Here is a 12,139-nt window from a genome sequence, read left to right on the forward strand (position 1 = left end):
TATAGGAAACTAATCAAGTACTTTGTTAAATGGTGCGACTCAAACCACCTACAACTGAACACCAGCAAAACCAAGGAGCTGGTGGTGGATTGTAGGAGGCCCAGGCCACTCGTGGACCCCGTGATCATCAGAGGTAAATGTGTGCAGGGATTGCAGCTGGATGATAAATTGGACTGGACTGCCAATACTGATGCTCTGTGTAAGAAAGGACAGAGCTGACTATACTTCCTTAGAAGGCTGGCATCCTTCATCATCTGCAATAAGATGATGCAGATGTTCTGTCAGAAGGTTGTGGCGAGCACCTTCTTCTACGCGGTGGTGTGCTGGGGAGGCAGCATAAAGAAGAGGGATGCCTCACGCCTTGACAAACTAGTGAGGAAGGCAGGCTCTATTGTAAACACGGAGCTGGACAGTTTGACATCCGTGGCAGAGCGACGGGCACTGAGCAGGCTCCTGTCAATGATGGAGAATCCACTGCATCCACTGAACAGTGTCACCTCCAGGCAGAGGAGCAGCTTTAGCGACAGACTGCTGTCACTGTCCTGCTCCACTGACAGACTGAGGAGATCGTTCCTCCCCCACACTATGCGACTCTTCAATTCCACCCGGGGGGGTAAACGTTAATATTATACAAAATGATCTGTCTGTTATACCTTCATTGTTATCATTCTTTAATTTAATATTGTTCTTTATCAGTATGCTGCTGCTGGAGTATGTGAATTTCCCCTTGGGATTAATAATCTATCTATCTATCTATCTATCTATCTATCTATCTATCTATCTATCTATCTATCTATCTATCTATCTATCTATCTATCTATCTAAAGTAGTCTTTAGAGCAATGCACTAAGTGAATATGATCAATTAATGCAAGTTATGTAATGATAGTTATCAAGGGTTTAGTAAAAATATGGATATATCTTATTTATGTATGTAATTCACTGAACATGATAATCAGTTAACAAAAACATTACTAACTTAAAATGATAAGGGGAGTAGTAAATGTATATATTTTATTTTATAATTTTGAAGCAACTCATTTTAGTCATGATTACATAAAATGTGTGTAATAGTAGATTAGATTTAAGTTCAGTTTTTATATGCTACATTATGTGTACATAATAATTAGAAATGTAGTGTAAGAATTTGTTCTGTCAATACCGATAATAGTAAAGAGTTGAATAAAAAGTAATTCTGTAAGCATTTAGATTGCAACTAACTAAAAAGACAAATGTGAATAATAAAAAAGTACTTTCCACCAAAGCACTCGACTGACTGGTATGCACACAGGATACAAATTTGTCCTAGAAACCCAGAAATGGAAAAGCAGACTTATAATGTCATAGATAAATAAATAATTACTCTTACCTGTTTATGTATGCCAGTGGCCACAGCAGTACATATAATGTAAAGTGCTGTCATCTGTTATTTTAATAAACTGCTCAAAAAACTCAAAGGAATACTTTGAAAACACATCAGATCTCAAAGGGAAAAAAATTCTGCTGGATATCTATACTGATATGGACTGGGTAATGTGTTAGGAATGAAAGGATGCCACATCATTGGATGGAAATGAAAATTATCAACCTACAGAGGGCAGAATTTAAACACACTGCGAAAATCAAAGTGAAAAAATGATGTGGCAGGCTAGTCCATTTTGCCGAAATTTCATTGCAGCAACTCCAAATCGTACTCAGTAGTTTGTATGGCCCCCCATGTGCACGTGACAGTGTCAGGGCATGCTCCTAATGAGACGACGGATGGTGTCCTGGGGGATCTCCTCCCAGATCTGGACCAGGGCATCACTGAGCTCCTGGACAGTCTGAGGTGCAACCTGGCAGGGTTGGTTAGACCGAAACATAATGTCCCAGAGATGTTCTTTTGGATTTAGGTCAGGCGAGCATGGGGGCTAGTCAGTGGTATTAATTCCTTCATCCTCCAGGAACTGACTGCATACTCTCGCCACATGAGGCCGGGCATTATCATGCATGAAGAGGAACCCAGGACCCCTACTGCACCAGCACAGGGTCTGACAATGGGTCCAAGGATTTCATCCCGATACCTATTGGCAGTCAAGATGATGTTTTCTAGCCTTTAGAGGTCTGTGCATCTCTCCATGGATATGCCTCCCCAGACCCTCACTGACTCACCACCAAACCGGTCAGGCTGAATGATGTTACAGGCAACATAACATTCTCCGCAGTCTCTTCAGACCCTTTCACGTATGTCACATGTGCTCTCATCTGTGAAAAGCACAGGGCGCCAGTGGTGGACCTGCCAATTCTGGTTTTCTATGGCAAATGCCAATCGAGCTCCACGGCAGTCAGCACAGGGCCCACTAGAGGACATCGGGCCCTCAGGCCACCCTCATGAAGTCTGTGTCTGATTGTTTGGCCTGAGACTTTCATACCAGTGGCCTGCCTGCTGGATGTCATTTTATAGGGCAGTGCTCATCTTGTTCCTCCTTGCCCAAAGGAGCAGATACCGGTCCTGCTGATGGGTTTAGGACATTCTACGGCCCTGTCCAGCTCTCCTAGAGTAACTGCCTGACTCCTGGAATCTCCTCCATGCCCTTGAGACTATGCTGGGAGACACAGCAAACCTTCTGGCAATGGCACATATAGATGTGCCATCCAGGAGAAGTTGGACTACCTGTGCAATCTCTTTAGGGTCCAGGTATCGCCTCATGCTACCAGTAGTAACACTGACCGTAGCCAAATGCAAAACTAGTGAAAAAACAGACAGAATAGATGAGGAGGGAAAAATGTCAGTGGCCTCCACTTGTTAATCCATTCATGTATTGGGGGTTGTCTCATTGTTGCCCCTCTAGTGCACTTGTTGTTAATTTCATTAACACCAAAGCAACTGAATCTGATTAACAACTCCATCTGCTACTTAGCTGACCAGATCAATATCCCAGAAGTTTCACTGAATAGATGCTATACTCTGATTAAAAACTGTTCCCTTAAATTTTTTGAGCAGTATATTTTCATTGTATACTGTACATCTTATGGTGCACATTCACACCGTGTATACAATCATTTGATTCACCTCTGGGTCTCCAAAGCTACAAATGGCTTCCTCCAACCTAATCTGTGTTTACGTTTAAATATTTGTTTTGTAGGGATTTCCAGTGCAAAATTATTTATTCACTAAGCAAATTAGAAGGAGCACTCTACTAATACTAGGTAGGGTCTCCTTTTACTCTCAAAACAGCCTCAGTTCTTTGTGGCATGTATTCCACACAGTCATTTGAGATGTTTGTCCAGGTTGATGTGATTGCATCACTCAATTTCTTCTGATTAGTCACCTGCAAAGTCATGCCGCAAATCTCCATTTCTATCACACCTCAAGAGTGTTCAATTGGATTCAGATCCGGTGTCTGAGAAGCCCACTGAAGAATACTGAACTCATTGTCATGTTCATAAAACCAGTATGAGACAACTATTGCTCTGTGACATGGTTCATGAAGGGACATACAGTACATAGTCAGCAACAATACTGAAATACTCGATGGCATACAATTACAGTAGGAACACGTTGTTTTTAAAATGAAGCATTAGTGACTAGTGAGATGCACGACCTTCAAGAACCATCTACCTGCAATGTGGTTTTACATGCTACCGACCAGTCTCCAACATGATGGCATCCATAGGTAAAACAAGACAGCGCTGCAAAAGAATGTGTATCATTTTTAACAATGTTAAAAACAGAAAATATGAATACAACCACTTGATTTGTTGGCCTCAGAAACACTGAAGACCAAATTATGCCACTGTGTTTCTCAGCAGAATTCAAGATTCATCAGACCAGGCTATGTTTTTACAGTCTTCATCTATCCAGTTTTGATGAGCTTGTGCCCACTGCAGCCACAGCTTTCAATTCTTAGCTGACAGTAGTGGAATCCACTAGTGGTGATCTGCTGTTGTAGCCTCTTTGTCTCAATGTTAGACATGTGCATTCTGAAAGCTTTTCAGCTCACCAGTTGTACAGAGTGATGATCTGAGTTGCTGTGTCCTTTCTGTCAGCTCAGACCAGTCTGGGCATTCTCCTCTGACCTCTCTCATCAACATGGTGTTTCTCTCCTTAGAAATGCCGCTCACTAGATGTTTGTTGTTTTAAGTACCATTCTGAGTAAGCTCTTGGGACTGTTGTGCATGAAAATCTCAGGCGAGCAGCAGTTACAGAAATACTCAAACCAGTCCTATAGGCATCAACAATCCTGCCACGCTCAAAATCACTGAGACCACATTTTTTACCCATTCTGGTGTTTGATGTTAACATTTAGCTGAACATCCTGACGTGTATCTACAGAAGTTTATGTATTAAGCTACTGCCAAATTATTGGCTGATTAGATAATTGTATGGATAAGCATAATAATAATTTGTTCACTGAGAGTACTTTGTTGTATGGTTTTATGTATTTAATGTGTTTTTGTGCACTATATTATTTTTTGCCATTATAATTAATGCCATGATTAGATCATAAAGCACATTACATATTCTACTATCAATTATATTTTACTATTAATAATATACGTACACCTATAAAACCAGGATTGCCAGCAACCATGCTCTCTGGCAATAAAGTTTAATTCAATTCAGTTTAATTAAATTGTACCAAAGAAACTGGATAAAAAATAACATTAAATGAGCATAATGGAAGTGTGTAGATTGAAAAAAGCAGCAGATCCATCCTTGTGGTACACAGCATACAATATTAAGGTCCTCCAAACTACAATCACCACAACCAACAAAGAATTTTCTACCTGTTAAATAAGACCAGCTTAAGACAATATGAGAGAGACCCACCCATTGTCTGAGGTTATTTATAAGAATTCTGTGGTTTATGGTGTCAAATGCTGCACTCAGGTCTAAGAGAACAAGAACAGTAATATGGCCAATGTCTGCACTAATCTGCAAGACATTTACTATTTTAACCAGTGCAAATTCTGTAATATTATTTGTTCTAAGCTCTCTACTGCATCATATCTAATGGGACAAAGCCTGTAAACAATGAGGAATGACTTAAGATCATGTATGTTAAGTAAAATGGCCAGTGAGGGCTGGACAGCCATTTAGCCTTGGAACCCCTGCAGATTTTTTTTTTCTCCAATTGACAGCATTTTTTTTTTCTCTGTCCTCACGTGAATCTGATCTTATATCGTCAGACTAATCTTTAGAGACTTAAGATGCAATATTATATATAAGGACTCTACTCTTCTACTAAATATATATGTATATTATGTAAGATCATATTGGTTTTTTTTATTATTTATTCATTGTTATCCTTGCCTAATTTAACTTGTTTTTCTTTTTTTGTAACTATTTCTTTGACATCATATAAAGCACTTTGAGATACATTATGTGTAAGAAAATGTGCTATAGAAATAAATGTTGTTACTGAAACAGACCAGATTTCAGTTCAAGGATTTGATAAAGTATTTGGGATAAAGTCATTATTGAGCATTTTCACTGAGCACTTTTAATTATAAATTTGCATGACTATCCAGGAGAAGATGTGAGGCTCCAGTATTTCTAGCGATGTTCCGGTAGTTTTCTCCTTGCAGATTTCTTCCACATGCTCAGCACACCCTAAAATAATTCACACACAAAACATATTTTTTACTGTAGCAATCTGTTAAGGATGGAAACAGTAATCTGTTGCACTTAGTAAAAAAGCTTCTGTGACAATATCCTGCATCTGAGGAAAATCTATGAAGATTTTCAAGCAGAATTGACAGTACCATTTATGATAATATTGCATTTACGTATATGCAGTTTTGTTTTTTAAATACAGTATAATATAATTTAACAAATTAATTAATCATTTTACTTCTTAGATTCCATTTGATAACATATTTTCTTTTGAAATTTGTATTTTTTTTAGAAAGAGGACTTTGCTTGTCTACAGTACTGCTGTGGATAATTCTTATATATATTGAAGCAGCTCTCAGGTTTAAGGATCTGAAAAATTCTTATGTGAATTTGTCTCACCTGTTTGCAGCACACTGGTAAGAAGTTCAAGCTAGCATTTGCTTGTTGTTTGTTTTTTGTTTGTTTGTTTTTTGGTGTGCCTGTCTATTATTTAATTGTAAAAAGCACTGAGTAGATCACCAAAGATAAGTCTATGTCGATCCTGGCTGCATTTAACAAAAGTAAACAACCAGCTCAAGACAAGAGATGTTCACCATAGGACACACTTTCAACTTCACTTATAGTATGCCAATTTAGAGATGTAAACTACCATGAAGTTTATATGTTTGAGTTGTAGGGGGAGGCTGGAATATCCTCAAAAAACCAATACAAACATGCATATTCCACACAGATAGGAATCAAAACCACCTGCACTTATCAGTTGCCATGAATTGCCTAGAGAAAATGGTTTTAAAATTTGTTGACTCTGTCATACCATGGACTGTTGATCCCCTGCAATTTGCCTAACACCCAGTAAGGTCAGCTGACCATGTGGTAGCTGTTGTCCTTCACTCTGCCCTGGAGCATCTGGACAACTGGAATGCTTACGTACGTATGCTTTTTGTAGACTATTTGGTATATGACACACTGTATTAATCCCCAAAGGGATGTTATCTTTTTAAATGACCTTTTGTGGTGAGAGCACAGGGTCAGTCATTGTACAAGCGCCTCTTGAACAATTTTCAGGTTAGACTATAGCTTAGCCTTTAACCCCATTCATCCAACATAGCTGGCGGAAATCCTGGGACACCTTGAATTGCCAGTATCCACCTGTAACTGGATCTTAGTTTTTCTGACTGACACACCACAGGTAGGGACCACAGGCATCACATTACTCAAACAGAGTCCTTGCAACATACATGCAACCACTCCTTCATCCATTGTGTGAACCTACTTAAACGTAAATGGATATGTTCCTGTCAGTCTCTCCAAAAATGTAGTAAAAACAAATCAATATGTGTAAAATAAGGAATATTACTGTTCTTTCAGTATTGTATACAATAAAATGACCATATTTTTTTTCTTCTTTCAAAGTATTGGGTATCCTGTGGTCTATTTGGGATTTGATGCAACTTGTTACTTCACCAGCATTATTAAACTGCGAATACAGAAAGTAGTTAGGAAAGAAAATTACTTCTTACTGCAGTTACTGCAACAGGCTTTACCTCCAGGCTTGCACCTATACCCAAGATATGAATCTGACTGTAAAGAAAGTAAGTCATCAAAGTAAAACACAATATTTTTGAATGTTTTCTTTCTTTTACTGATTGTCTTGTGTTGAGCAGATTATGGATGCAAAAGCTCTCTAATTATAATTTCTGTCACAACCTCTTGTTCAATTTACAAAATGTTTAAAAAATACTTATTCATCATGAACACATTCACCTTTTATTATTGAAAGAAAACAAACTACTGTATGTCAATATTCATGAAACATTCCCAATTACTTTTAGTTTTTGCATGAACTAATAGTTTAACCTTCTCCATTATTTAATTAACCTCCATTTTATACAATACAAGCATCCATCCATCCATCCTCTTCCACTTATCCGGGGTCGGGTCGCGGGGGTAGCAGCTTAAGCTGTGAGGCCCAGACTTCCCTCTCCCAAGCCACTTCTTCCAGCTGTTCCGGGAGAATCCCAAGGCTTTCCCAGGCCAGCTGGGAGACATAGTCCCTCCAGCATGTCCTGGGTCTTCCCTGGGGTCTCCTCCCGGTTGGACGTGCCCGGAACACCTCATCAGGGAGGCGTCCAGGAGGCATCCTGATCAGATGCCCGAGCCACCTCATCTGACTCCTCTCGATGCAGAGGAGTAGCAGCTCTACTCTGAGCCCCTCCCGGATGACTGAGCTTCTCACCCTATCTTTAAGGGAAAGCCCAGAAACCCTGCAGAGGAAACTCATTTCAGCCACTTGTATTCGCGATCTCGTTCTTTCGGTCACTACCCATAGCTCATGACCATAGGTGAGGGTAGGAACGTAGATCAACTGGTAAATTGAGAGCTTTGCCTTACGGCTCAGCTCTTTTTTCATCACGACAGACCGATGCAGAGCCCGCATCACTGCAGATGCCTCACAGATCGGCCTGTCGATCTCACGGTCCACTCTTCCCTCACTCGTGAACAAGATCCCGGGATACTTGAACTCCTCCACTTGGGGCAGGATCTCTCCCCCAACCCTGAGAGGGCACTCCACCCTTTTCCGGCTGAGGACCATGGTCTCGGATTTGGAGGTGCTGATTCTCATCCCAGCCGCTTCACACTCAGCTGCGAACCGTTCCAGAGAGAGCTGAAGATCACGGTCTGATGAAGCAAACAGGACAACATCATCTGCAAAAAGCAGTGACCCAATCCTGAGTCCACCACCTATGGGAGGCCCCAAGGAGTTTGTGTGCAGTGTGAGTTGGGTGGTGGCCGAAGGCGGGGACCTTGGCGGTCTGATCCTCGGCTACAGAAACAATACATGCAATAAGGTGCTATTACAAGGTGCTCAGTAATGTGTACAAGCTTACTTTGGCATACTGGACTGTTAATCTAAATATACATATACGGTATACATCCTTAATCTGTTCCAGATCCTTTGACTTATACCAAACAGGACATATACCAAACAAAGTTTTCCCATAAGAAATAAAGGGAAAATGATTAATCTGTTCCCATGGAAAAAAATCCTATTGTTAGTGGCATATTATACATTGATGTGGTTGTATAAAATAATTTAAACACTGCTTAATACTAAAATACATAAATACAAAAGCAATTAGTTGAAATAAATGAAAATTTAACCTCACTTTACTTTTTAATAATGTCTTTGTTTTTCACAATCTTAGATACCATCGTTCTCGGCATACGGTATGCAGCAGCCAAGTCTCGGATACGCATGCCACCTTCATACTTTTCAACAATCAATTCAAATTTACGTGAAAAAACACAAAATCACATGAAAATTCACAGAGAGTTATAGCGCGGGTTGTTCACTGAATGCTAGCAACTGGCGTACTTACACTCGTGGGCAGTCATGGCTTTGTCTCGAGAGAGGTAAACAAAGGTAGCGCGCGATGTTCTAGCACACGAGTCATATTCCAAACAAAGGACTTATACCAAGCAAAAGTTTTCACATCCAAACAGAACGTATACCAAGCCAGACTTATTCCAAAGCAGACATATACAGAGGCACCACTGTGTGTATATATATATATATATATATATATATATATATATATATATATATATATATATAGTAATCCCTCCTCGATCGTGGGGGTTGCGTTCCAGACCCCCCGCGATAGGAGAAAATCCGCGAAGTAGAAACCATATGTTTGTGTGGTTATTTTATATATTTTAAGCCCTTATAAACTCTCCCACCCTGTTAACATTATTAGAGCCCTCTAGACATGAAATAACACCCTTTAGTCAAGCGTTTAAACTGTGCTCCATGACAAGACAGAGATGACAGTTCTTTCTCACAATTAAAAGAAAGCAAACATATCTTATCTTCAAAGGGCGCCGTCATAAAGGAGCGCCAGGAGCAGAGAATGTCAGAGAGAGCGCCGAAAGAAAAGCAAACAATCAAAAATCAATACATGCTTTTAAGTATACAGAAGCACCGCGATAAAGCGGCATTTTGTAGAAGAGCGTCCGTGTCCTCTGTGCAAACAGCCCCTCTGCTCACACCCCCTCCGTCAGGCAGAGAGAGAGAAAGATAGAGAAAGCAAACAAGCACAGCGGGAAGCATATCTTATAGCATTGAGGAGTTTTAGTTAATATGCAATACATGCTCTGATTGGGTAGCTTCTAAGCCATCCGCCAATAGCGTCCCTTGTATGAAATCAACTGGGCAATCAAACTGAGGAAGCATGTAACCTAAATCAAAAGACCCATTGTCCAGAAAGCGAACCAGTGAAAAATCTGTGATATATGTTTAGATGTGCTTACATTTAAAATCCGCGATAGAGTGAAACCGCGAAAGTCAAAGCGCGATATAGCGAGGGATTACTGTATATATATATATATATATATATATATATATATATATATATATATATATATATATATATACTAGCCATGTGTGCCCAACTACGTTGTGCGTGTTAAAGTTGTCTGTGAAGGGCTCCCTGTTTAAACGCGGCTGCCAGTCGTGAATTGGGCCCTTCGTCGCACAGCATTATGATTTTTTATAAGGGAAACAAAATTACAAAAGAAAACCCTTGGACATTGATTCGATAGGAACGGCCTACTCGGAATCACTGTCCGAATAGTAATTATGTGGTGGTGTGGGAGCATTTCTGCTTCTGTCCATTCACAGTCCGTCTCGTTTTCATGACGCTATCGTTTCCTTTCACGATGTCTTCTCAACCTTTCTCCAATCTCGCAGGTTGCTTTGTGGCAATCCAAAGAGTAAGGCAATATACACGGAGCAATGGTTATAAAAGGGGGACACATAGGTATCCAGGCTCTTGAAAGCATAAATAGGGATCACTTCACTGACATGTGAGCAAGCCCAGCACTCACCGGCTACAACGTAACAATAATAATTTCCGGAACGTGCTGTTACATTGTCATTGATTTTACCCACTGTCTTTCTTTCATTCATATGTTACATAGGCACGTACCTTTTATCTTCGGCAATCTCATTCTCTAACCAGGCCTCAGGAGCTAACCAGCGTAACACTGTCCACCACCCCTTTAATTATTCCTGCACACTGTTGACATCCGTGAGTAACAACAACGTACTAAACTGGAAGGTGGTCTACGCATGCGTGGAATTCGGCGACAAACAAAGATCAAGATCTAAATGAAGATCTCTTTAGTTAATTTAAAGCACAACAATTTGTTTAGTTTGAATGTCTGTGTTTTGAGGTGTGACTGGAGTACTACAGTCTTTAATAGTATAAGCCTGGAGGAGATTCTTAATGCAATGCCTATGTTTTAGCTGTCTCTCTACTGCCATCTAGTGCTTCTTCTTCTAATTCATTGACGGACAAACAAAGATCAAGATCCAAATGAAGATTATATATATATATATATATATATATATATATATATATATATATATATATATATATATATATATATATATATATATATATATATATATATATATATATATATATATATATACAATCCAAAATGGGCTGACTCACTCTCTCACTGAACAAAAAACACTATTTCCCATTTACTTAAAAAGCTGAAATTTTTCAGAATGGTACATCTAGGTCAGTAGGTATCTGCTAAGTAAGGAAATTTTGCACTATTAGTATTTAGGGATAATCGTTCCAACCTCCCAACAGAATAAATACCCCAAAATCTCAAAAATGCCTTGATGGATTTGATAAAAATTTGGTGACGTCATAGGAAAAAAAATTGTTGATATCTATTATTATGTTAACTCATGTTTATGCAAATGAAGGATGAAGCAGAAGTGATGGACAAGCCATATACACAGTATCAGTAACCAAAAGTGTGGATGGATAACTGAAGATGGAGTGTTGTCCTGGACAGGAAAAATGAGACATAATTATTTTATAAAATGCATAAAGAATGCTCAGTGAAGCTCAGGGAAGAAACAAAGCTCAGTACTTAGCCAGAACTGTTTTTGGTTGTTGATTACTTGCACTCTTAAATGGTAGGTTATCTTGGTTATTGGTTATCCATTCCGATCCTTTGACTCCCAGACCCAAGTTGGAGCAATGAAGTCTGATGCCACCCCCAACCCAACCATTTAGTGATCTCTATGCTACAAACTCAGAGGGAGAGATGTTGGTTTTAGATATCGTCACTTGAATTTCTAATAGAGAAGCCACAGAAATTGTGCTGAGGATGATCATAGGTTTAAACAGTAATATGCATGCAAAATTTCATGAATTTTGACTAACTCCCATTACAATCATCCTTCCTGATGAAATTTTAAAACACCATACAGCCTGAATTTTAAGTTGGTTCTGTTTTATAATACACACAAATTTAATTACGATAAATTATTTTGGAATAATGCACAGTTTTTGGGTTACCCCCTACTGTTACTACCTTCTGGTTAAATTCTTGAAATACCATATAGCCTGTTTTTAAGTTGACCAAAAGCAACCTACATGCAAAAGTTTGTGAAAATTAATTCAGCTCTTTTTGCATAATTGATGATCAAACAAACAGACAAAAACAAAATAGG

General features: G+C 39.2%; 1 protein-coding gene across 1 annotated transcript in view; it reads left to right on the plus strand.

Annotated features, from left to right (window-relative positions):
• The window catches only part of si:dkey-12h9.6 (macoilin), a 69,828-nt gene that overhangs the window by 37,794 nt on the left and 19,895 nt on the right, over positions 1–12,139 (plus strand). The window contains exons 4-5 of the mRNA XM_039748120.1: positions 5,891–6,014; positions 7,012–7,190. Of these exons, the coding sequence (XP_039604054.1) occupies positions 5,891–6,014; positions 7,012–7,190 (303 nt within the window). The remainder of the gene's footprint in view (positions 1–5,890; positions 6,015–7,011; positions 7,191–12,139) is intronic.

Source organism: Polypterus senegalus, chromosome 3, assembly GCF_016835505.1.
Source record: "Polypterus senegalus isolate Bchr_013 chromosome 3, ASM1683550v1, whole genome shotgun sequence".
Taxonomy (NCBI): Eukaryota; Metazoa; Chordata; class Cladistia; order Polypteriformes; family Polypteridae; genus Polypterus; species Polypterus senegalus.